General features: G+C 36.6%; 1 protein-coding gene across 1 annotated transcript; it reads left to right on the plus strand.

Moving 5' to 3' along the window:
• Positions 1-4: 4 nt before the first annotated feature.
• LOC108668793 lies at positions 5-25,511 on the plus strand. The gene is made up of 10 exons (XM_018156047.2): positions 5-179; positions 13,642-14,423; positions 14,867-14,952; positions 15,175-15,357; positions 16,078-16,294; positions 17,257-17,408; positions 18,258-18,350; positions 20,100-20,286; positions 20,770-20,853; positions 21,452-25,511. The coding sequence occupies exons 1-10, from the start codon at positions 130-132 to the stop codon at positions 23,647-23,649; spliced, it is 4,032 nt and encodes a 1,343-aa protein (XP_018011536.1). The 5' UTR covers positions 5-129; the 3' UTR covers positions 23,650-25,511.
• The last annotated feature ends 1,897 nt before the right edge of the window (positions 25,512-27,408 follow it).

Here is a 27,408-nt window from a genome sequence, read left to right on the forward strand (position 1 = left end):
GTCCGTGAAATTGCAACATCACACGACGCTCCGAACCTCGCTCGTGTTATGGCGGTTTGTAAACAGTAAAGCGGTGTTTCAATACTGACAGCATGATAGTATAGTTTTGAACTGTGATCTTTGAAAGCAATGGCAGTTAAATCATTGCCCGAAAAAGCTGGATTTCAAAAATGGGTGAAGTAAGTGAATTAGATTAATGTGATTTTAAGGAAAATTTCAGAAACTAAATGTATTTTAATTTACTTGATACCTAGCTAAATTATTGTTGTATTATTCTAGGTATTATTCTAGCTTCATATTTTTAATTTTTTTTTGTGTTGAATTCTACTCTTAGTTTGTTTCAGCACTTTAGTTTTAAGTAACTTATATGTTATATTATTTTTATTGTTAATAAAGCAGATGTTGCTCCAAATTCCTCTTTTTCTTTAACACTTTAACCGCATCGTGACCCATATGTGGGTCACGCGTGTCTGTCTCAACCTGCATCGTGACCCACATATGGTGCACACCCTTAAATTTATAATAATTGATTAAACTTCAATATTAACCTCCTTAATCACATTTTAGGTGTTATAAGTAAAGGATAATGATGACGATAATNTATAACATCGTCAGTTACAAACAATTTGAAGGCATCAATAGGTGAAACAGTTCCATCTGCTTCAGAAGGTACAGGTTGTACTAATAGTTGTTCATTTCCTGTGAAGGAGAATGATCTCGCTGAAGCTACGGTTGAATTCCATTCATTGCCTGCGTTGTCATCACATGCTGAGCTGCAGGCATCATCATCTGAAACGTCATTATTACTTGAATCGTTATCAGAACTACTTTCTGATTCACTTAGATCATAAGTTGGTGAAAAATCATTGCAGGTATCAGAGGAAGAATCAGCAGAATCTCCCGAATCAGGACTATCTGCTCCATTTTCATCAGCATCATGTTCAGCGTTTTCAGAACCTCCGCCTTTCCGGTAAAATCGAGATGGATCCATGGGCCTGAAATGAGGATATTACATAATTCATTATATAGCAAACACTAAGTGTATCCAATAATCAACAATATATGATGAATACTTGAAGGATCTCACGAGAAATTTTACAAATAACATGCAGTGGTCGTGGTCACATATGGCGCACGTTGCTACAGATAGTAGTTACAATTACTCTCCACATCGTGCACCTCTATTGGTGCACGGGGATCGTGACCACATGTAGCGCACGATGCACAAAATGAACACAGCTTTTACTGTCCACATCATGTACCACATTTGTCCCACGGATTTTATAACACCAAATGTTTGTACTCACGTTCATAGAGCGACATACAACCTCTCGTCTTCCTGGCTCAATGGTGACTGAAGCAATTGTAGTTTAAACGAGATGCAGACGGGGCATAATGGCGATTCTCGGAGATGCGGTTAAAGTGTTATTAAGTGATAAGTAGAAACTTGTTCAATAGCTAGGTATGAATAATAATTGAATTTTGAATATGATAGCCTATGGAGTCTTAGTAATGGAGAGTTTGGTGACTTTGGTCACTGCATTGAAATTTGAATTGAGCCTATTCTGTCATATCCAATTGAAAAAATTGGAGCCACAAATTTCCCAATTAGTAGGTATGCAGTCATGAAAAAAATTATTTTGGCCTTCAATCTATTTTTCTATACTATAGAAAACTATATTTGGCATACAATTTGGCCAAACATTTAATTTTTGATCACCTTAGTGAATAAGTTTTTATATACTGTAACAATAACCTTCATTAGGATTAGCCTAGGTATATTGATATTTTATCAAATATAAAGGTAAGTTAGCTGTGAACTAGGTGGACCGTGGAGAGGAGAAATGCTCCATACCTATTCCAACACTGGGTAATTGTAGGGTAAACGCGGTATATTCCGACACATTAAGGACGCATCGAGAAATGAAAAACTATAAAAAAAAACGTATGCGTTACGTAAGTTCTGTTGCCTTCAACAAAGCTTAATATAAAGGAAAAACTAGAGAAGTGACGGAATTACCTACGATGTCGGAATATACCGCGTTTACCCTAATTCTGACAGACTGACACCCCTCAACTTTTTCCTTCATATGAAGCTTGGTCTTAGTTCCACGCATGCGTACGGTATACTTAAAGGATTCCTAATATATTCACAGACTTATTTAACAGTCTCAAACCATAATATTCTTTCTACACAAACAGTTTATCACTATTTAGTAAAGCAAGGTCAACTATCAACTTTCATACGCGTTTCAGTGTTCTCACTAACTGACTTGGACTTTTGCTCTGCAGATCTTAACATTTTCCTGCTAGACCTAGTAATTTATGGAAATCTTGCGCGCAATAGTATGACGTCACTATTTCAACCATCTACGGTACTTGTATTTGCTGATTTTAAGTGGTAAATAAATTAATAGATGACTGATTTAAGAGACGGTTTTAGACACATAAAAAAACTTATTCCAACGTAGGGTGTTGGAATTACGACACACAGGATGACACACAGGATGTCGTTTTCCGACACAGGGTGTCGGAATTATGAATTACGATTTTGTAGCGGTCGGAATTAGTCTCACAATATGCCTCATTTAGTCACACACAGTGTCTGAATTCAGCAATTTAGTAGATTGTAATTCTAAAGGCTTTTAAATAAATATGGCAACAGTTTGTGATGTTTCATCATTGCTGGCGTATTGTGTGGTGTTTTGAGAGTGACGTAAACCAATCAGAACAGTTGCGCATACAGTGATCTATTTACAGCCATTTATTTCTTGCTACATCCTTAATGTGTCAGAATATGGTGTGTTTACCCTATTAAGCTTTTGTCAATGCAACTAACTTAAAAGGCTACTCAATTCAGGATGGAATTCTAATTTTGAAGGTTCATATATTATTTCAATCCACCAAGACCACTTTTTCAACCCAACAACGTTATTTGAAGCAAAAAAAAATGAACTTGAAGGCTTAAAACATGTACGTTTACTTGCTCACTTTCTATAAAGTATTCACTTGGATGTTGCATGCCTGCACCTTCCACTCAACAATTAAAATTAGACTCATAAAAAGTATTAGTTAGTTGAAAATTTGTCTCTTAAGTTGACCGCAATGAACTAAACTTCATTAAGTAATTACAACTACGCTGCAAAGCAGTTTTCCATCATGCACACTAAACACGCAATTCAGAGTTCAGACAAGCAGAACTACATATCACAAGAGCCAGTGTGCAACTGAATTAAATTCAGTTGCCAGTCATGTTCAATTCATGTCATTCCCGCCTCTCAGTGCATAATCTAGTGGGATGATCATTGTTGATGGTATTGGAGTCCAACTAATCGACTATCATTCGTATATTTAGTGCTAGAGAATGATTAATTATGTTGTTTCTGATAGAGGTTTGAAATATTTTTTGTATAAATCTAAAATTCAAACATTATTTTATTATTTAGACTTGGTTTATTCATAGGAAATATTTTAATGCTCATTTATGAAATGCTTTTAAAATAAATCGAATGATGTTTATTTATATCTATAAGAGGGATTAAACAATTGTAAATCGATTTATTATCCTTTAAATAAAAATATTTGCATCAAAACTCTTGGACAATGTATCTACCACAATATTTGTATACCATTAAGGGGACCGACCTCCACATACGAAAACTTCTACAGTTATTATCCGATTGTCATGAAACTTCACATACATACGTAAAATGTAAAAAAAAACATTTTGCTCCTATGAATTTTTTGAAAAAATTGATAGAAAACGTGAAATTCATAGAAAACGGCTAAAAAGCTAAAAAAGGGGTACTTCAGAAAATCTATCTCCTCCCACAAATATCATCCCACAACATCGAGACACGTATCATGTAAGAAATTACCACTCTTTTGCGCATCTCCTTCTTCACTTGCTGCCAGGTGACGAGGCGGCGCACCTATAATTTCATTTAGATTTGAACCGGCAGCCGTGGCAGCAACATCTCCCGTACCAGCCTGACTACCGATACCTGGCCAAATATCTTCGTGAAACCTCAGGCTCCTAATCCTTGCTAAGTCTTTATTTCTACTGTCTTATAATTTTGTGTGAATATGGAACTAGCAGGATTTACTTAATATTTATTTATCGTATTATAACTAGGTAGGATTAAACTGAGGCTCACCATAGTTTACGTTGGGGTTAACCTCCATTGGGACGCTAAAGGTGGATTAAACTTTACTTAGATCATAAGTTCAAGGGCTAATATAGGTAGATGGAGGTTTAGGGTTTCCTTCTTCTCACCTTTTCCTGAGCATTTGAACCTATTACTGTCCTGCCTGTCCTTACTGGTGAGCCTTCCTCCTACTTTACCCTCCTCTTTGATAGGATTTCATTTCTTAGCCTGACAGCTGTAACCACGGTTACACACTAACTCTCAATAAGATTTAGGTGTGTGCCAATTTCTTGCAGTAATTGATAAATAATGATGTATTTCCAAATTATATATAACTTTCTGACGCCAGTTTTAAGATGCGACTATTCTAACAATATTATTCTCTCTTGTACAGTATAAAGTACACCCACGCCCATTGCTACGTCTGCAGCCGGTCCAGTCGATTTCGTTCCTTTTGATGCGAGAAGTTACTTGAAGGAAGACTTGGGTTTCGCCTCCTGTTCTATTCCTACCAACCAAAACTTAATCTCGCACTTGGATTACCTCGTTACTAACGAAGATTGATGAAGAATGAAAACTAAAACGAAACCTTGAATAAACTCTGCGTAGCTTAATTAAAATCTTTACTTGACCTATTATGTGGGAAACTAAAATTTCTTACAATCATTCGATTCGTAAAGACCATATCTATCGACTCTAACATCACTTTTTTCATTTTCCATCTAGTTTTTTTATTGCGTTTTTTTTTATTTTTCCCATTTTTTTCTCATTTTTCACCCCTCCCATGAGACTAAGCATGTAACTGCAACACAACTCAAGTAGAAACTATATTCAAAGATTTTAGCAGCTAATTACTTTATATCTAATTTCTTAAAGAACTCTCCCACCCGCTTCCCTTTAAAGAGACGTCATTAACGTAAATATTGGCGTACAGCGATGGCAGTGGTACCATTGGAAAGAGCAGAATTCCAGCTTTCAGATGAGTACAAAAACCGAAAAACGCCAAAATTGAAAATTTTAGGGAGGTCGGTCCCCTTAATCAGCATTATCAAGAGTCGAATGTCAACCGATCATTGGAAATTATTAACCAATGGCCAACCGATCATTGGAGGCCGCTAATATGTTGCATTGTTCTACCCATTACGGCCAATAGAACCTAAATAAACTTGTTAATTGAAAGGACAAAAACTTATTTCACGCTTATGTGATAGTACAATAAATTTTGGAATCTTCTCCAGTCATGAGACTTGAATTCGTACTCATAGGTGATCTTAAATTTGTGCATTGCATTATGCAATTTGTAAAATTATAAATTCTAAATAGGTACCTGTAAAATTATAAATTCTAAATAGGTACCAACTTTTTCAAATTGATTATGAAAGCGTAATGTCTATTGAATTCTAATACAGATCATTAATTTTAGCATTGTATTCCTAAAAATCAAGTACCGTAACTTGGGGTAACTTTGACCACTTTTTTTCAGAACGATGCCATTTTTTTACTAGATAAGTTAAACTTAAATTGAAACATGCAAAATACAGGCCTATACTCTAGCTTTACTCACCATAAATTGCTGGCTCCTGCCTCTCATAGTTTTGATGTAATTTAAAAAAAAGTGATGGTCTTTGTTACCCCAGCTCTTGGGGTTTCTTTGACCGGGTGGTAAAATTGATTTTATTTTTTGGTAAAATAACTCCAAATAACTCCAGGTTGTGGTGCATTGTAGTAGAACTCTTCTAGTTACATATGCAAATGACAAACTTGAGGAAAGTGTCATAGTTTGCAATTGGGAGGCGCTGCCGCAGAATTGGCGAAATGTGACCACCTAATGGCAGCCGTGATGGGGTAACATAGACCGGTTTGGAAATTAAGTTAAAATTACCATATATAAGACTCTGTAGAGTCTGAAACATAAAGAAAAAAACATTGATAGGTGTATCAAACATAAAATATGTTATAAAGGTACCTATGGTAAAATAGTGGCATAAACATAACTATTTTTCCTATCTATCTAGTATAAAGGAAGTCGAAAAATACTACATTTACTTGCTTTGAAAAATTCCTGAAAAAATGGTGAAAAACTATGTTTTGTAAAGTTACAACTGCTAAGGTATGTAGCAAAAAAAAATATTCGCCGTATTAAAAAATTTTACTTACATAAAAGTTGCACCCAGGTGTCGGCTTGAAAACGTAATTGACAGAATTTGCCTATCTAATTCCAAAAAGAAATGGCAGCCATTTCCGCACGGCGGGGCTACTCGGGACACCCCCCCCCCGGGGCTATTAGGGACACCCCCAAAAACGCATTAAGGGTAGAACCTCAGTTAGCAAAGGCTTCGATTACGAAAAAAATTGATTAAAAACAAAGAATATTGATCACATTTTCCTTGCTCAGCGAAAAAAATTTCACTTATCGAAAAATTAGTGCATCATCAGTCATCTTAAAATTGTGCATAGCATGTCATGTATATAATTGTGCACCGGGCATCAAAGAATGGAAAGTAATTGACCTAAACTATGATTTATTTCTCCAAAATATATGATGGTTGTCACTAAAACATTCCTTTCTGTTTCAGGTATGTTTTTCACAATCTTTTTTTATAGTAAATTCAAACCCAATGAAAATGGCGCATAAACGAGCACATGACGCATAAACGAGCACTATTGTGCTTGCCATGTCTGTCTGTCTGTCTGTCCATCCGTCTGTCCGTTCGTCTGTGACCTCAAATTTTTGTCGACGAGAAAATGCGCGCTCTGTCACTCACTGCAGTGAGTACTGAGTTATAGTCAGATGGGGTAAGACAGGACCAAAATCACTAACAAGCATGTAGCATCTATATCATGAATAAATAAAAAACCATAAACCTATCACAAGGTGTAGATATGCAATGGGCTTCTAAGCTACAACTCAGACTTTCTGCATACAATACAGTTTTCTGTACAGATTAAAAGAAGTGAGCTGGTCCCATCTTACCCCACTGGGGTAAGATGGGACCGGGGCTGGGGTAAGACAGGACCAACAGGTAATTCTTGTGTTACAAGGATTTTAATAAAAGTACAAACCTGATATTCAATATTATCAATCTAGAAACACATTATTTGATTACACAACCACTTGTTACTGTTTTGTGTTGCAGGATGTCAACTCTATTGATATTTATCAGTCACATTGGAGTTTTTGTCATGAGAAAACTTTGTTAACTCTTTAATGACCAAATTTTTTTCAAGCACATAAATTTTTTTTTTTTGTTATAATTTCTAGTGATTCCAGTCAGTAAGTAGTGTATAGATGAGTATAAATCTTGAAAATTGTATATTGAAAAATTGTAAGGCAACATTTTAGTCCACTTGGTCTTACGAGATCCTAACATTAAACGTGATGGTATGATCCATTTAGTCTTCTGAGCGCAAAATATGGATGATATTATGTAGCTGGCATAGTTAATTAGCATTTTATACATTACTTTTGCTAGCAACAATAGGCTTAAGAAGTCTGGCCAAGAAACTTCCAATAAACTCTAGTATTTTAGCAAAAATGCCTTATTTGAGAGTGAAATTTCAAAGAAAATGTGTTTTTCCAACATCCTTGATGTTGGGAAAACATCAAGGATGTTGGGCCAAAGATGCCAGGGCCATGGTTGTGAGGCCAATGTCAAGGCAGAGAGGCCAGTGTCCAGGTTAAGAGGCCAGCGTTAAGGCTGAGAGGCATGAGTCCAGGTAAAGAGGCCTGAGTCCAGGTTGAGAGGCCAGGGTCCAGGTTGAGAGGCTGCAGTACATGTTGAGAGACCAGGGTCCTGACTGAGAGGCCAACCAGAGTCAAGATTAAGAGGCCAAGGTCCAGGTTGATAGACCAGGGTCCAGGTTGAGAGGCCAGGGTCCAGNACCAAAAAATAAAAAAATTGGAGGGGGTACTCTGACAGGCTTTAAATAATAGCTTTTTTTTGTGGGTCACATTTTAAATTTTTTAATCTATTAGATATGCAAACTTTTCAAATCTTTCTATTGCATTATGTAGCCTCAGTATTAGGCCTTTAATGCCCATTGACAAAATTTTTCTATGTCTAATAGTTTTTGAGTTGTGGGGGTTTTTGTTAAAAAAACAAAAAGTGGTCTAAGTTACCCCGCCGGTCTAAGTTACCCCATTTTACGGAAGATAAAAATTTTGACCAAATTACTCCATGTTAACTTATGCACAATAATATATTCATTTGAAAGCTACTTTTGATAAACTACGGGGTAAGAGAGGACCATTTGTGGGGTAAGATAGGACCAATTGTAGGGTAAAACAGGATCATGTAGTGGTCCTGTCTTACCCCATGTCCGGTCCTTTTTTACCCCATTTTAGAATAGATGTCAGGCGGTGATGGTAGCAGGTAGGAATGCCTAGTATGTCTCAAAAGTTGCTTATTACTTGAGGTTATCTGCCTACATGATTACATCCACAAACCTGGCCAAAAAATTTTTTGTAATCAGACAGAGCTTATTTCCCAAATAGGGTTAACTATTTTGTGACCCTTCTTTACATAGGTTTTCTTTAAAAATTAACCAAAAATCCATTATTTGCAGAACAGGGTTGAAACAAACACTGAAATGACTGGCAATGATTGCTCTAACATATTCTTTCATCAAATCAAATTCAGAGCAGTTAGAATGCACGCCATGGGCCGGTCCTTTCTTACCCCATGAAGGCTGCGATCCTGTCTTACCCCATTTGACTATATATTTTTTTATAGTAAATTCACTCAACCCAATTAAAATGGTGTGAAATTACAAGCCATCTTGTAGGCTTACAGATACAGAAAAAATGCTATATGGCTGCTGATATGAAGCTTGCAGTGGACAAGGTTGTTGTAAATGCTCAATGGCATGTTCATGGATACGGTAATATTGCAATTTGCATCAATAATATGATGTCACATCAATAATATGGTGATTAATGTAATGGCAATATCATATCAAAAAAGGAAAAACAAGTAAAAATCACAGAAAATGTCATTTATTCTACCTCTACATCATCTACAATGAAAGAGGAGGACTTCAGAGTACTGTTAGTAATAAATGAGTACACTCTGCATGCTTCAAATATTTTAAAATGAAGTTTCATTCCCAGTGTCCCAAGTATTCCCGTTCAACGGGGCTACTTGGGACACTCTTTTTTTTGCTTCTACCACCTTACAAATAGCGTATGGAATTTTTTTGAAGATGCCATTCGATAGCCCTCGCAAAGAGCTATAAAATGAGCCTTAACTTGTTAATGAAATGTTTCATCGTAAGAAGTTATTAACAAAAAACGCTCAAAACCATCCTGAGTAGCCCCGGTCGACGGCACAACCCTGGCGTTTATGACCCTGGCCTTTAGGACCCCGTTTTTATTTGCAAAACAAAATAAAAAACGTGCCAAAGTCACCCCAGTTGACGGTAATTAATGTTTATGGTAATATCATCAGGAAAGAAAAACAAGTAAAAATCACTGAAAATGTCATTTATTCTACCTCTACATCATCTACAATGAAAGAGGAGGATTTCAGAGTACTGTTAGTAATGGATGAGTACGCTCTGCATGCTTCAAGTATTTTAAAATGAAGTTTTATTGCAAGTGTCCCGAGTAGCCCCATTCGACGGGGCTACTCGGGACACTCGTTTTTTTTTGCTTCTGGCACCTTAGGAATAGCATATGGAATTTTTTTGACAATGCCATTCAATAACCCTCGCAAAGAGCTATAAAATGAGCCTAAACTTGTTTATGAAATGTTTCATCGTAAGAAGTTATTAACAGTTGTTAGCAAAAAAACACTCAAACTGTCCTGAGTAGCCCTGGTTGACAGTAAATACCGTATAAGAAATATTTTTAAAAACCTAATTTTTCTGGTTTTTACAAAACTAAAAATAGTGAAATAAAACAAATGAAAAAAAAACTTTTAAAAACCATGATTTCTTAATGGAGAAAAAAGAGAAACATTTACTCTTACATAACATTACATAACTTTTTACATAACTTAAATGTTACCGTATGTAAGAGTGAATGTTTTTCTTTTCTGTCTGTTAAGAAAACATGGTTTATAAAAGTTTTTATTTGTTTTATTTTTACTAGATAAGTTGAACTTAAATTGAAACGTGCAAAATACAGGTCTATTCTCTAGATTTACTCACCATAAATTGCTGGCTCCTGCCTCTCATAGTTTTGATGTAATTTCAAAAAAAAAGTGATGGTCTTAGTTACCCCAGCTCTTGGGGTTTCTTTGACTGGGTGGTAAAATCAATTTTATTTTTTGGTAAAATAACTCCAAATAACTCCAGGTTTTGGTGCATTGTATTAGAACTCTTCTAGTTACATATGCAAATGAAAATTTGTGGGAAGTGTCATAGTTTGCAAATTGGGGGCACCGCCCCCCAATGGGCGAAATAAGACCACCTAATGGCAGCTGTGGCGAGGTAACATAGACCGGCTTGAAAATTAAGTTAAAATTACCATATATAAGACTCTGTAGAGTCTGAAACATAAAGAAAAAAACATTAATAGGTGTATTAAACATAGAATATGTTATATAGGTACCTATGGTAATTTTAACTTAATTTCCAAGCCGGTCAATGTTACCCCATCACGGCGGCCATTAGATGGTCAAAGTTCCCCCATTGGGAGGCGACACCCCCCATTTGCAAACTGACACTTTCCTAAAATTTGTCTTTTGCATATGTAACTAGGAGAGTTCTACTACAATGCTTCAAAACCTGGAGATATTTTACAAAAAAATAGAGAACCCGGAAATTGGAAGGGGTACTCTGACAGGCTTTAAATAATAGCTCTTTTATGTGGGTCACATTATTAATTTTTTAACCTATTAGATATGCAAACTTTTTAAATCTTTCTATTGTGTTACGTAGCCTTAGTATTAGAGGCCTTTGATGGCCTTTGACAAAATTTTTCTATGTCAAATAGTTTTTGAGTTTTGGGGGTTTTTGTTAAAAAAATGAAAAGTGGTCAAAGTTACCCTGCCGGTCAAAGTAACCTCATTTTATGGAAAATGGGGTAACTTAGACCACTTTTTTTTATAAATGATGCCATTTTTTTACTAGCTAAATTAAACTTGAATTGAAACATGCAAAATTCAGGTCTATACTCTAGCTTCACTCACCATAAATTGCTGGCTTTTGCCTCTCACAGTCTTTATGTAATTTAAAAAAAAAGTGATGGTCTTTGTTACCCCAGCTCTTGGGGTAACTTAGACTGGGTGGTAAAATCAATTATATTTTTTGGTAAAATAACTCAAAATAACTCCAGGTTTTGGTGCATTGTAGTAGAACTCTTCTATTTACATATGCAAATGACAAACATGAGGAAAGTGTCATAGTTTGCAAAGGGGGGGTGCTGCCCCATAATGAGGGAAATTTGACTACCTAATGGCAGCTTTTACGGAGTAAATATTGACTGGCTTGGAATTTAAGTTAAAATTTCTATATATAAGACTCTGTAGAGTCTGAAACATAAAGGAAAAACAAATAGGCTGTCAAACATAAAATATGTTATATATGGTAATTTTATATTAACTTCCAAGCCGGTCCATGTTACCCCGTCAGGGCTGACATTAGGTGGTCTAAGTTCCCCCATTTGGGGGCAGCGCCCCCCATTTGCAAACTATGACACTTTCCTAAAATTTGTCATTTGCATAAGTAACTAGAAGAGTTCTACTACAATGCATCAATGCCTGGAGTTGTTTAACCAAAAAATAAAAAAATTGTAGGGGGTACTCTGACAGGCTTTAAATAATAGCTTTTTTTCATGGGTCACATTTTTAATTTTTTAACCTATTAGATATGCAAACTTTTAAAATCTTTCTATTGTGTTACATAGCCTCAGTATTAGGCCTTTAATGCCCATTGACAAAATTTTTCTATGTCAAATAGTTTCTGAGTTTTGGGGGTCTTTGTTAAAAAATGAAAAGTGGTCTAAGTTACCCCGCCGGTCTAAGTCACCCCGCCGGTCTAAGTCACCCCATTTTACAGTTCCTCATTAGACGCAATGAATTACTTCTGTACTAACGAATGGATAAACCATTTACGTGAACAGAGCTAATTATATGCTCAGCAATATAATCTGCAGTGTAATGAGATCAGTTTTGCTAGCATGGGAGTATTTCTGCCAGTATTGCTTCTCTCTTGACACAATAAACTGCCTCATAGAAGGCTCTACTGGTCTGATTTGTTTCACCAACAATTAGCAACTTATCGATCCAAAATTCACTTTGAAAAATTGTGGTGGTGCCTTTTCTGGGCCACCACCATAGTTAGTGCCCAAGCTGTAAATGCTTGGAGATATTTCAATACATGAGGCACCGGTACCAATATTCAGTGGTTGAAATTCATCAGAGATGTTATTATAGGAACCATAAAGAATCCGCCCAGCCAGGAAGTAAAGCAGTTCTAAATTTGCATCACATGGACCCGCTTAGAATATTGTCCAGATAACTACAGCAACTATATACTGGATAGTGAAAGGAGATACAAGGTATACAAAATGTCAAAAAGCATAAGAAGGACTGCATGCAAATGCAAATTATGCACTGTTGCTCATCACCCAGGTTGCATGAAAGTTATCCTTATGATGATTATTCTTCTATGCCGCAGTGGTAATTAATGATGTTTATCATGATAAATGTTATTGGCCATTTTCTCATGAGTTTATCAATGATTTAAATACTGAATGGATAAATCATTTATCAATCCAAAATATTTGTCTCATTGTTTCAATTTGTCTACAACAAATTGAGTTTTATTGGCCCTACTCAATATTATTACCATACATTCCATAGAAGTTCATATTTGTTATCTTACTGCCGAATAACAACTTTAGTTGCCAGGCCATATTTTAGCTTTCATCTACAATTTTTGAAAAATGAATGTTTTAATAGATTAACAATGACCAAATGAAGTATTCAAACTGAAAAAAATCTTTAATTGTCCCCCAAATAATTCTTGGCTTTAATGGGTTAATTGGACAATTTGGAAAGAGGCAGTGCTCAAAGCTAGATTTCATAAAAATTTTGGAATTCTTGAAGGGAATGACGTTTGTTTCTAAAAATCCCAATTTCAAACAATCCTTTGGAGGCAGGTTTCCATCTCTAAAATAAATTAAAAAAAAAAATTTGGGATCAATGTACTGTGAAAAGTTTGACCCCAATCTCCAAATGCCTTAGAATAAGTAAGGATTTGTAGTTTACCAAGAAATTTGAGGTCATGATCCAGTAAAATCTGATTATAACTCCAGGAGTAAATTGCCTATTTTAAGCTGGTTCCAACCAGGGAGACAAGTGTCCTGTCAATCTGTATGAAGCAATCTGCAGGATTGTGATCATGAAACATTTATTTGTAGGCCTCAGTTCAGTTCCCAGACTCAATTATTAGTAGCGGCATGACAAAGTTAGACAAACTTGAATTGTCATTAAATTTTAAAGTATTAATTTTCCTTGTTGATGCTTTAATCACCAATTGTTCCCAGGTTTTGCTTGGACGACCTGCCGCTGATCCGGCCTCCCAAGCAGCACACGATGGTGCACATGACTGGAGGCCTAACAAATCTCTACAAACGAATATCCAAGATAAGACAAGATAATGGTTGCAAAGATGTGCCAATTAAGTCAGAGGATCAAATCCTTCTAGAAAAATCTGATGTTGAAAAAGTTCCATTGACTGACTTCTATAAGAATCAGGTAGTTTCTTCTGAGGACAATGAAGAATCTAAAGATGACAAATCCACTGAAAAAGAATCCAAAGAGTTGGCCTTGGAAGATAAAGCTGAATCCAGCAGAAATGAAATCAATGGCGAAGAAAATAAAAACACAGAAGCTAAAGAATTAAGCAATGGAGAATTGGAGAACATGGAAACTGAGGAGGAAAAGTCTCAAGTAGATGATCCAGAGAAAAAGAAAGCATTGGAAAATGACCTTAAAGAGGATGGAACTGATGATAAAGAGAAAGAAACTATAAATGAAAGTTCTGAAGATAAAGAAAATGAGTCTAATGAAAATGAAAAAGTCATCAGCTCAAATGATGGAGATGCTGACAAGAAGAAAGAGATTGACAAAATCAAAGAGAAAGATAAAAATGATAATGAAGAAAGCAAAATTGTGAAAGAAAATGAAGTGAACAAAGAAAAATCAAGTTCTGAGAAAGATAAGGCTAATAAGGAAAAAGTTGAGTTAGAAGAGGAAGAGAAATCTGAGAAAGAAGCCAAGGAAGAATCTGATGATGAAGATGATGAGGAGGAAGAGGAAGAAGAAGGTTAGCTCGATATTTTGTCATTGACTTACTGAAATTTTATTGATGTATTTTGATGCTAATATTCAAGGCATAAAAAAACTTAGAACAAAGTCTGCTAATGAACTGTGTAAATTTTTTGTCATTGGTGAAATTTTTTGTCTATCTGATTTTTTTAAATGTGTATGTATTTAATGTTCTGAGTTGAATATTTAGAGATCAACTTCCTTAGATTAAATTTCCCTAATCCCTATGAAATTAAAATACTTAAAGCTCTTTTATTGCCAAAACAAATGTCCTGAAATGATGCCCAAACATAGTTATTTTAAATTTGCTTGCTCCTTATATTCTGTTATCAGTTATACAAATTTTTCTGAAATTCTGTATAGTATTTTACTGTCTTCTTTGTATGAGCATATATATACACCCATTTTGCATCAAGTCACTAAATTTAATTACTTATCCAGAGACAACCGAGTTCACCGACGAGGACGGTGAATTTGTGCCTGTTGTAGGCATGCCTCTTCTTGCCAACCGCTATAAATATCTCCAGGTGAGTCCAGTTTCAATATTATTGCAGTTCATTGCTAATCCTTTAGTTCCAGCATTCACTAATATACCTTTAAATCCGTACTGAGTTCATAATTATGCTTATTCTTAATGATTTAATTCAATAGTCACTCAAATAATTACTTCAAGGTAAGAAAGGTTCAACTCCTCAAACTATCATTTCGTTGCTCTCTGCTTCGAAGTAAAGTTATTTTTTTTTTCTCAGGTGCTAGGCCGTGGTCAGTCAGCCCTCATCATCAAAGTTGAAGATACTTTCTGCAAAAATAAAGAACTTGCTATCAAAGTTCTTCATCAAGTCTACAAACCCATTGGCTCTCAAGAGGCTGATATTCTTCTTGAGCTCCAGAGAGCAGACCCATACTTCCACGTGCCCTTTGCTCGTGTTAAGGTAACCTTACTTAGCAAGTGCCCTTAGCCTAGGTTGTAATGAAAATACTTCCATGCATCCTTTGCTTGTGTTAAGGTATGGTAACCTTACTAAGCAAGTGCCCTTAGCCTAGGTTGTAATGAAAATACTTCCATGTGCCCTTTGCTCGTGTTACGGTAACCTTACTAAGCAAGTGCCCTTAGCATAGGTTATAATAATAATACTTCCATGCACCCTTTGCTCGTGTTAAGGTACGGTAACCTTACTTAGCAAGTGCCCTTAGCCTAGGTTATAATAACAATACTTCTATGTGCCCTTTGCTTATTTTACCAAGTGCATACTAAGGATTATTTGGTGAACAGTGAATGATCTCAACTGATTAACATTAGTCATAGGTATTTGCTTCTTATTAGTGAATTTTTGTGCATTTAAAATTTTACTTCAAATTATGAAACCCCTTGGGACTGAAAGAATCTTACATCTTTATTAACTGAACATCTATATCTTGATGATTCTGTTTAATTTCCCGACACATACCTATATTTCTTATCATTGAATTTTCTTCAAAGTATTATGTTTCCAGCTATTTTTCTTATGTGTTAAAGTCTTCTAAGTCGTTTTCTATATTTTTCAAGGCACTTGCATTGAAACATTTTTTATGCTCATTTAATTGGAAATTCTGTTCACCAAGACCTTTGCAATCAACCGTATTGTTAAGCTTACAAATATTTCCATGTGCAGACTCAGTTCCTGTATGGGCCTCACTACTGTCTGGTCTTTGATTGCCTGCTGCCCACGCCGCTCTACACTTACTACGACCAGAAGGATATTAGAGGCGCTTCCTCCCTGCCCTACATCAGGCACCTCGCAGTCAAGCTTCTCACTGTCATGGGCTTCTTGCAGAAACAGAACGTTATTCATGCTGACCTCAAACCTGAGAATATTTTATTGCGGGACGGTAAGTGGAATTTGAGGTCCTTACTCTCTCTTGTTTCCTGTAAGTATTGTGTAATAATACTCTGCTTTTGTCATGTCGGTACAAGAAATTTGTATCCTATAAAAAAGTCACAATTGCCTTGCTTGAAACAAATTTGGCATCTCGTTGATATTCAATGTTCTACTTCATGTGGGAATATTCTGCGTGTGTTGGGTTTTTAGTTGTCAAGTTAATGTGCAATTAGCTTTTAATTGCTTAGCTGATACCCTAGAATTGTGCTTTTCCTGCATAGTATTCACGAAAATCGCACTTACACCACGACAAAAGCACGTATTTTGTGTGAAATATTCAGTAAATATTTGTATTTCTCCTAACTGAAAGTGGTATATTGTAAATTTCTAGAATTACTTCACTTGACCGGTATGGAAAATACAACAATATATCTAAATCTCGTCTTTTGCAGTATACTTCTTTTACTCTGTGTGCTTCGTTTTTCAACAATACCATTCAATTTTTATTCTAAGTTTGTTGATGGTCCAAGAATTATTGAATCGGACAAGTTATTTTTAACAGTTGTAATGCAATGCGAGAATCTGGGTGAAAAGTTGATGAAAATGACAGCACAATCGTGAAATTATTCTTTTAAATAATTTTCATTAGGAAGAAGCAAGATATGCCAATATATAGTTCTTGATTCGTCCCCATTGGAATCATCTTGAAATAATTACCTCGGTATTACTTGAAATACCTACCGTCACTTCTCGATTGCACTGAATTGAAGTACTTTTATTCTGTACCCTACTTAGGATATCAAAATATTTGATAATTATTGGTAGTGAAGAATCATAGACTACTATATCGGGAGTTGTGAAGTATATCGTACATGCTATTCTTATTATTTTGCTTTGGTAAACTGCTGGAGCAGGATGGTCTCAAACTGCTTTAAATAAAATAATTACTTTAACAACCTGCCTTTCTCCTAGAAAATGACCTGAATAGCATCATGGTGGTGGACTTTGGCAACGCCCTTCGCAACACAGAGGAGGAACTGTCGCTCTATTACTCAGACTTTGAGCTGCAGACGCTGCTGTACAGAGCTCCTGAAGTCATCTTTGGTCTCCGCTTCAGTTTAGAGGTTTGCCATTTTGTATTTGAATTAAAACTCAACCAATAAACAAAGGAATAACAGAGCCATAACATTTTTTTTTTCCGTAAGTCAGTACACAAAAGTGACGAATTGTAGTGACTGATGATGAATTCTAATTATGAATTCTGTTACAGTCACTTGGGTTATATGTTGGCGTTAATGTCAGCTAAGATGCAGAAACCAATTTAACTTACTCATATGAGGGTACACTGAAACAATTACTTAACATCATGTTCAACCCTTTTAACGATGAAAATGTTGTTTGTTCATTTAGTTTTATCGTATAGTTTCGATTTTATGTAGACATTTCTTGGTAATTCCATAATGTTGTACACTTCAGAAATGCATTGTAAAGAACAAATCTTGCAAAGTAATTAAATCTTATAAGTTTAGGAAGAAAATTATTCCTTTCCTGCTGAACCACTGCTGTGGGTCTATTCAGGTTAGAAATGTGTCATGCTGTACATTTTACACCAAAATTATTTTACCCCACATGCTTTCTATCCCTAGTTGGCCACAAGTTTCCTTTTTATCCTCGTCATCAGTCCAATTTTAAACTTATTTACTAATTTAATTTCTTAAGATAAGATTTTCCATGCTTTATGGCTAGTTACAGTGAGTAATTGTGGATTGTAAGATGCAAACAGCCTCCTACGTCTCTTAGGCTCGGACGACCTGAGTGTTTACTCTACAAATTAGCTGGCATTTTTGGACTGAAGAAGCGATCCAGCTGGATCGATATTGCATACATGAACTGCAATTACTAGAATTCCATCTTATCTTGCTGGATTTTGGTAACTATTGAATGATAAATCTAATGTTCATATGTTGCCATAGGTTGACATGTGGAGCCTTGGTTGTCTGTTGGCTGAGTGCTACATTGGGAAGCCTCTATTCTTTGGCAAGACCAAAGAGGAAATTCTTACAAAGGTGAGTCATAAATAAACGATGCAGAAGATCTCAAATTAAAATTTGTTGCGAAATTTGGGTTCTTTTTATTTCATATCCTATTTTTAGCGATCCCAGCTTCTTATCTGATTTTTTCCATGTGATTGTATTGATATATTTAAAATTCATTGAAGACTATTAAAAACCAAACAATAGGTTTAACAATACTTCTTTAATTATTATTTTAAAAAATTAATATTGCCATATCTTACGGCTTAGGTTTTATCTTATCTAATCTTGGTCGTTACAAAAAAATGATCCTAATTGTTACAAATTTAGTATTTTTTATAATTTTATCTGATATTCCTTATTCCTGCTAAGATTCGGTCGCTTTTCTACTGTTCCTTTTATATACATTTCTTTATATAATCTTTAATATTATAATCTAAATTGTAATCTATGTCAATATAAACACCTAACAAGTTTAGGCATCTTGATATATCAGCTTAGCTTCTTAATCGCTTGCCAGCAAATCATTTATATCTGACCAGATTGGCCGGTTTTAACCTATATCATTCAAGTACGTGTTGGATCAGATCTGTTGGCTTTCCTACACATCCTAATATCGTACCTATTTCTGATCTCTAAATAAATCTGCAGGCTGTCCTATTGCTTAAAGCAATTTACTTATTTGTCTGATCGAATCTACTGGTTTTGAGATTCATTCAAATCTTACACGTAATGCTTGTTTATGAACAGGGGCCGTATTATCAAAAGTTCGTAAGAACGCAAAATCGACTGACGAGAGGCGTAAGTGCTGACTTGACGACGTAACTCTAGAGGTGGTATTATCAAAACATTTGCGCGAGAAGCTACGTAACGTAACTGTACGCCTGCTCGGAGATGTCGTAAGTGGAGTTCCACACAAGTTTATAGTGTCTGCTGAAGCAATAGGAAACTATTGATTTACTAGCAAGTAGCAACGCCGTGATTTGTGATAGAATTTTGTCAATAATCAGACAGCGCGGATTATACACGCATAGAATGATGGCTCTACTTGTGATGGCTCCACTACTTGATCGTGCAACATTTGCACGATCAAAATATGTGATCGTGCTAAGCAGTGCTATTGGAAAAAAATTCAATTCATTTTTCCAAAATTTTTTTCATTCATTTTCAAAAATTCAATTCATTCATTCCTTCTAGTCGGTACTTTATATCTTTGCCAACCATAATTTTTAGCTCTGTACACAGATTTCTTCTTCAACTCACGCTGTTAATTAAAAAGAGTTCACAACTATTTTAGAACGGCTTTTTTCTGGGCCAACAAGGAGCAATACCGACAGACAGCATTCGATAGTCGATACCATCGAAGGCATCGATTCCCGCCATCGAAGCTCACAGAATGTAAACAAATCCAAAGCCTCTGATTGGTCAGTTGGCCAGATGGTTTTGGTAGTACGCTTTTAGCTTAGTCTTACGTACGAATGTTTTGATAATGCCAAAATTAGGGTATACTTACGTAACACGTAACTTTTTTGTCGGAAGTACAAAAAGTTACGAAGTTTTGATAATGCGGCCCCAGATCTGCAAGTTGCTGGATTTACAAGTTCTAAAATTCATTCTAATTATGCGCGTATCGTTTGTTTATGAACAGTATGCAAAATGCTGATTTCACAGGTATTGAAATTCATTGCAATTATACACTTATTGCTTGTGATCTGCAAGTTGCTGAGTTTACAGGTTTTAAAATCCATTCTAATTATGCACGTATTTCTTGTTTATGAACAGATCTGCAAGTTGCTTGGGCCTTTCCCTAAGGAGTTCAGCGAAGGAATGTGTGGAGAGGAGTTCGCCGAGTTCATAGGACGGCCACTGTCGCGTTACCAGCGCATCGAAAATCTTTCCAAGCGACTCAACAAATGCACAGACATGGCCTTCCTGCTCTTGGTCGAGAGGATGCTTACTTATGTGCCAGGTACTACATTAGATATGATTACTATTTTAATTGTAACTTCAACCTATAACGGAAGATATCGAGACTTTGGAATGAGTTTTTGACGTAAAAATTGCTTAGTATGTTGCATAACAATGTCGTGCGCAAAATCTTATAGGTATTTAAAATGAAGTTAATGGTGATAGACGAACTGTAGTAGGTATATGAGTGCCGTAATGTTTTAATTCTACAACAATCTTTTAACTTGTATTCATACACTACTGCGACGCAGATCTTACAAGAATGGTCGGTCTTTTGAAATGCTTAAAACTTAGCCAATCTATACTCCCTCGAGTCATTAAACTATTACAAAAAATGTAAAAATATTAGCCTATTATTAGTCCTTATAACTAGTATTGAGAGTTCCTACACATTTTTGCATTACCAGGAAATCTAATGAAGAATGAACCTACAAGTATACTAAGATATGTAAGTATTCAAACTGGATGATACTTTTTATTGCAGAGCAACGCGTCGTGCCTGCAGATGCCGCCTGTCACCCGTTCGTGGCCCACGTGAGCCCCTTTTTGTACCTGACACTTTCATCTGGTGAGTGAATCAGTCGATACGTTTGAGTTGGTTGCTTGTTGGTTGTCCAATTGATCTTCTGTTATTTTCTATATGATTTTGCAATGCCCCATCTTAAAGTGCTGATTGAAATATTAATCTTGTATCGATTAGCTAAAGTTTATATGCTTGTTAATAAATGTGCGTGTGTTTGAAGCCTGGAACCACTAATAGTATAAAAGAGCTGTTTTGGCGCGTGTCGATGATACATATCGTTTCTGTGTCGGGTTATTATTTGCATCTGAAATTTCATCATTTGTGCGAAAATATGAAAGGAAATTTTATTTTTCTGCGCAAAATATGGGTTTGAAAAAGTCTTAATTGAATTAGAATTTATTATTTCTAATGTGATTAAGGATACGAGAATGACGGGATTTGGCATAACTGGATTTCAAAATTACAGGAATTATCTAATCCGGCAACGCCAAGCTAACCTGCTAGTTGGAAATATTCGCAAGAAGAGTTAGCTACTCACAATACCCTGTTGGCTGTGCTCTTTAGCTTAAAATTATCATTGACAAATCTTTACAGCTAACCGTAAGTGTTGTTGGCACTGCCATGAACTCGATTTTATTTTCAGGACAATCTCGGTACCCGACCATCCTTCTGGACAACTCTACGTATCCTCACAGACCAGAACATATGGAGGAGGATGATGAAGTGGAACATCGCGCTGCTAGTCGAAAGCGCTTGCTCTCTTATGCTCACCGGCCTCCTAAGCACGAGAACTTGGTGACTGTGAGCTCCTCCGGCCACACCATCACCACCACAACTGCTGCTGATAATCTTATATCAGTCAACAAGCAGAATAAAACCGTCAGCGTTGCTCCTACGAGTTCCTCTCAAGCGCCCGTGTCACGCTCTGATGTAAAGGAGACTCTTAAGTCCATGGGTTTAAGGTGCGAAGACTTTACAATCAGCGTTTACTCTAAGGAACAGGCACATGCTATTCTTAGAAAACAGGGTGTAGAAGTTACCAACCACGTGCCTCCATCGAACAACCGCCAGTCGCAATCCAACTCAGGGCGTTCTGTTAGATCGGGTGGACCTCAGGACTCGTTCCGGTCATCGTCCGTTAGCGTCAGCCGTCCCAACAACCGAGCGGGGCCCGGCAACCGGCCGAGTGGCATGCAAGGAAATGCACAACCACGACCTGCAACAAACACCTCCCAGTCTCGCCCTCCTCCCGTACCTGAAGATGATGATGACGACGACTGTGTTATTTTAGACCCACCCGTGAACAGCAATCCTCGACCACTGCCTCCCAAGCCTCGTCTTCCTCAGCAGTTTCAGCTTATGGGTACTACAGTGCAGGTTAACAGAGGTTCCAAGCGACCATATTCTGGACCTCAGAACTCTATATCATCTAAGCGTCCGATGATGAGTGGCCAGTATCACAACTCATCCGGTAATTATGGTCACCATCAACAATACCGGCAGATGCCTCAGCAGCGATTCTCATCACGGCAGCGACAGTACCAGCAGATGATGCAGCAGCAATACATGGATGACTACTCAGATGAGGACAGCAGCGGCGAGTCTTCAGTACAAGACACACTGAAACGACTTAAAAATTACAACGTTTCGATCACATGCAGGCGTAACGAGCAGCCTCCTTCTCGCCAAGGCGGAGGTGCTCATGGAGGCAGACACTTCGCTAATAGCCGTCAAATGGCAGGAAATGTGACTACCTCATACCATCCGCATGGCGGAAACCCTCGCGGTATCAGGCAATCCAACCAAATGATGCGGGACCACAACATGTCCCGGGCTCAACAGATGATGAGAGGATCCAACGCCATGACTCGGCAGAACATGATGCGAGCTCAGAATATGCACATGATGCAAAGGAATATGATGCAAGATGGCGACTCTGACTACGATGACGACCAAATGATGGATTCAGACGAGGAAGCTGAAGCTGACATGGCCAAGTATCTGGAGTGTGAGATTGGTGAAGACAACATGGGTCAGATGGTAGAGGGAGACGAGGAGCTGCACTTCGACGATGATGATGAAGACCATTTGGAGGAAGGTGAAGTACGGCGATCACACCACATGGCAAACGCGCGCCGTATGCCTGCAAGCAACACCAATCCCGCAAAAGGCAAATACTCACATTTAGCGACCAAAAAACGCAGCGCTCCTCCACCTCAGTCTGAAGAAGCTGACACCAGCATAGAAGAAGTGACCTTGAGTCGAGGCAGCGAGCCTGAGTCTGAACCCGGCAAAGCAAAACAAAAAGACCTGAAAACAAACAAAAAGTTGAAAGAAAAGGACGGAGATGATAATGAAAAAGATGATGCTGGAAACGACCATGATAACAAAGATGAAGACGAAGATCAGGAGGAAGAGGAGGAGGAGGACGGAGAAGAAGAGGAAGGTGAAGGCAGAGAGCAAGACGAGTCAAACATCGCAGACTTGGTAGATAACATGCTTGAACGGCACCTGCAGGCTGTGAGTAAGGCTGCTGATGGAGAGGCCGAAAGTTCTGAAGAAGCTAAGGATTCAGAACTAATGAATGAAGAAGAACCCAAAGGCGGAGAGGAAAGGGATGACGCTGAGAGCCCCATGAATGAAGATGAACTTTTGGGAGATAGTAACAATCCAGAAGACGACAAGGAAGTGAATCAAGTACAAGAAAAAAAGGGAAGTAAGAAGGATCCGTCTAAAACGATCGAAGATTCCATGGAAGACGACTTGAAAGATGAGGATGATGGTGATGAAATCGATGAAGAATTAGAGAAAGAACTATTGGCTGGTGAAGGGGACTTGTAAAAACCGATATTCTCTACATTTGTCGTGCCCATGAGTGCACTACGATTTCCAAAATTTGTACCTGGGTTCGTTGCATTATGCAGGACTGAAAACCTGGCCGAATCTTTGAGTAGCTGGATGATTGAGGCCGCCGTTCTATACTTTCTCTCACAACTATAGAATGAACAGTATTTTTTTCGTTCAGAGTGTTGAAAATTTCAAACTTGAATTATTTGAGTCAGAAGTTGTCATATGCGGTGTTGATGAATTACAATCAAGACGTACTTGTCTCCAGCATACTGGAAAAAGATTGTACTCAGTTAATCCGATCTGATGTGGTATCCGGATTTCTTAACGTGTTCAACTTCAACTAATATTAATTATTTTGACTGCAGATATTGCACATTTTCGATTATTATATTAACTTAACTGCAGAGTTAAAAAATCTGTCGAGCTTGAATTCGTCGTATATTATGAAATCGTATCGTTGCAAGTTCTCAGGAACAAAGAAGCTACACTTTCATCCAAACATTTAAAACCAATGATGTTTTTCAAGTCAACTTTTATTTAGAGCTCATGATTGTTGAAGAATTCTAAAAAATTTCTTACCTGGTACAGTTGAAACCTTGTTAAGTTCTATCAACAGGGAACCTCCCGCCTTTCCTGTTTATGAAACTTGACAGTTTGCGGCAAGTTTTACATGTGAACTGAAGCCAAATTATTGTGGGGTAATCTTGCGGGAGAATGATGATTCGTTTCATAGATGTGAGCATCGAGATTTTTTGTATCAAGAGTATCCGGCTAGACAAAATCAGTGCTATAATTGTGAGGAAAAGTTCGATTGGGTCATTCTTTAGAGCTTTGTGATGTAAATATGTTCATTAATGTTGTCTGCTTTGCAGTCCAATTTTGTGACTAATGTACATAAAGTATTCATAGTACTCTAGGAACGGATGATTTAGAAGACAATGATCAATAGCTTGGCAGTGTAAAAATTCTAACGTGTGATTTCGACTGATGGGAAGGAACTCTAGCAGTGGTCGTGATGTTAAATGATTATGTTCTGTGCCGTTCTACTGTCGAAGCTTCAATTTATTCTGTTCTCTTCTTTCAACATCTGCTTCAATTTTACCTAATCATGAACTTAATAATACGAGATGTTTTAGTAAGTTGAGTATTGTTTTTGATACATGTTACTCCATTTAAGGGCGCTCTTGTCATCGGATTCTAGCTGACGAAACAAGTTTTATTCTGCGTTGTGATGTTTTTATCCTTTGTGCTACAAAAATTTATGAAGTATTAATATCTGTGTGCAAATTTATCGGCACTGAATTTCGTGAAATTGACGATTCTGTAGAAAAATGTTTTGTTTCAAACTTATGTTAAATGTTAAACGAGTACATGACACCGTTTTAGTTTATTTTTTTCTGATGAATTTCCTCCTTGTTCAGAAGGCAACAAACATTACTTTACGACAGGAATAATTCTTGCTTAATTTTGACACATCAAAGTTACATAGACTACCCATATGCCTTACATTTCATGTTGTTTCAAGGAATCTATTTTGTACAGCTCTTTGGTGCGCGGTTATTTTAAACGTTTTGTGTTCTAGATGATAAATGAAAGGGTTTGATACAAGCGACGACAACGTGATGATGATATTGAGGTGGTGGGAAGCTCTTCATTTATCAATTCTGGAAAAAATCGTATTTTTTCATAATTATAAACTGCTTTTAGATTCAACCAGGTACTGGTGGGCGGTAGGATGGGGTCTAATGTGAATAACTTGTCTACGAGACCTCTGCTCATTGTCAAAGAAATGTTCTCCTGCCGCTCCTCTGCGCCCCCAATGAAATTATGAGAAATGAAGTTAATGAACTGCATTTTTGTTGGTTTTATTATCCCACTTCCTCATAGTTTTTCGTCGGCGAAGTTTCATCCTGTTCTTGCCCCAGTCACTTTGCTATTTAGTTGCCATGAAGAGATTATATCTGTGCGTGTGCTGCCAAGTGAAGGCGAACAACAGACTTGATTCTCCTACTCGACCTCGTCAAGTAATTGTTAATTTTGACTTGTTTGGTTAGGAGAAATCTATTAAAATTGCACGTAAACCCAGAAAGCGTCCAACCGTATTTGAAATATTTTCAACTTCGAAAGTCGGAAGATTTGTTAAACTTTTGAAAGCGTAAACAGATCGGCATTATTGAAGAAATATTCTGACTTTTGTAAACGGGAAGTCATCTAACCAAGAAATAAGCTAATATAAGATTCTAGCTATGAGGACGAAATGAAATGGAAGAAGAAACTAGCGTGTGAGCACGTCTAGGGAAGTTATTGGTAAATCGGTAACATACTAGGGTATTTATCACCGATTCATCTTCGATGGGCACTGTGAAAAATTGCCATCATGCATTTCGTATTTTGAAGCTTAATCGGAGAATGTAAAATTGATTGTTTAGATACCTTGATGAATGGTTAATCAATGATTCACCTACAGTGCCCACCATTCAAGTGTACGATATAAATTTCGAATAAAAACTTGTTGCTGAAGCTGTTAGCTCTCGTTCATGCATCGAAGATACCTAGATTCGATCTTTTATTTTGTCGAACCGAGTCCCGATTCTCGAAAATTAACTTTTTTCTTGGAAATGAAATACAATTGAAGTAATTTATTCATATGTTATTTGTAATTACTGAGTCAATAATAATTGAATAATGCTTCTTTTTTATTTCGAGATTTTTTTACTATATTTGGCTAAAAATTTCCAGATTTACAATGCAGAAAGATGCGTTGTTTGAAAATTTAATTCAACTGAGTCCAAATAAATCACTTCGCAGAGGAAATAGTAATTTATTTATATGTCAGGTCGTGTAGTAAATTCATTATCTAGAGGTATTATTTGGCGTTGCCACATGCCCAACCGGCGATTCGAGTTTATTGTTCAAATTTAATTTTCATATTGAGATTTGACAAGGATTACGAACTTCCCAAACAAATGATAACCACACGAATTATTCTGCATTTCTTATTTAAATCAAAAATAATTATCGAGGAGAAAGTTAATCGAAATATCAGTTGATGTTAATCGGTTGGGTTAGCCACCACAGATCATACACTGATGAACCCCCGCGGTACTTGAATGTTAGGAGTAATTTCCGTGGAGTTTTTTTGTTGACTGGTGCGTTGCTGTAATGTATAGATGTTTTAGTTGTAACTTATGTTTTCAGAATCATTATAAATCAATAATTTTTATTATTTACCTCTACAAATTATCTCATTAATCTGCAGCATTTCAAACGATTATTTTGTACCAATTATAGATAGTTTAGCATTAAATGTTCATTCCGCAAACTTTAGACAAATAATTGTTGATAAAGATTTTATTATTTATCTCTGTTATGGATTTACTGATTGTTTGACTGTTGCAATGAGTTGAGGAAATTTATAAATCGCTAAATATTTGACATTTATATATTAGAAAATATAAAACATTACCAGGCATCATTCGCTACATGGCACAGTATTTGAAATTCCCCATAGCATTAGATTGCATAATTTCATTGAATAATTGGGTCTACTAATGATTTATCAGAGCATTTTTTTATTAATAATCTTCTTGTTCGTTTTTTTTCAAGTAGTCGATGACATTTTCGTTGTCATTCGTGACGAAGAGCACTTGATGGAACTTCACCGAGCTTTGGAACAGGATTCTGTCTTGGTGTTGACCCATGAAATTGTACAAAACCATAAACTGCCATTCCTAGATATATTAGTACGGA

Source organism: Hyalella azteca, unplaced genomic scaffold (assembly GCF_000764305.2).
Source record: "Hyalella azteca isolate HAZT.00-mixed unplaced genomic scaffold, Hazt_2.0.2 contig14215, whole genome shotgun sequence".
NCBI lineage: Eukaryota > Metazoa > Arthropoda > Malacostraca > Amphipoda > Hyalellidae > Hyalella > Hyalella azteca.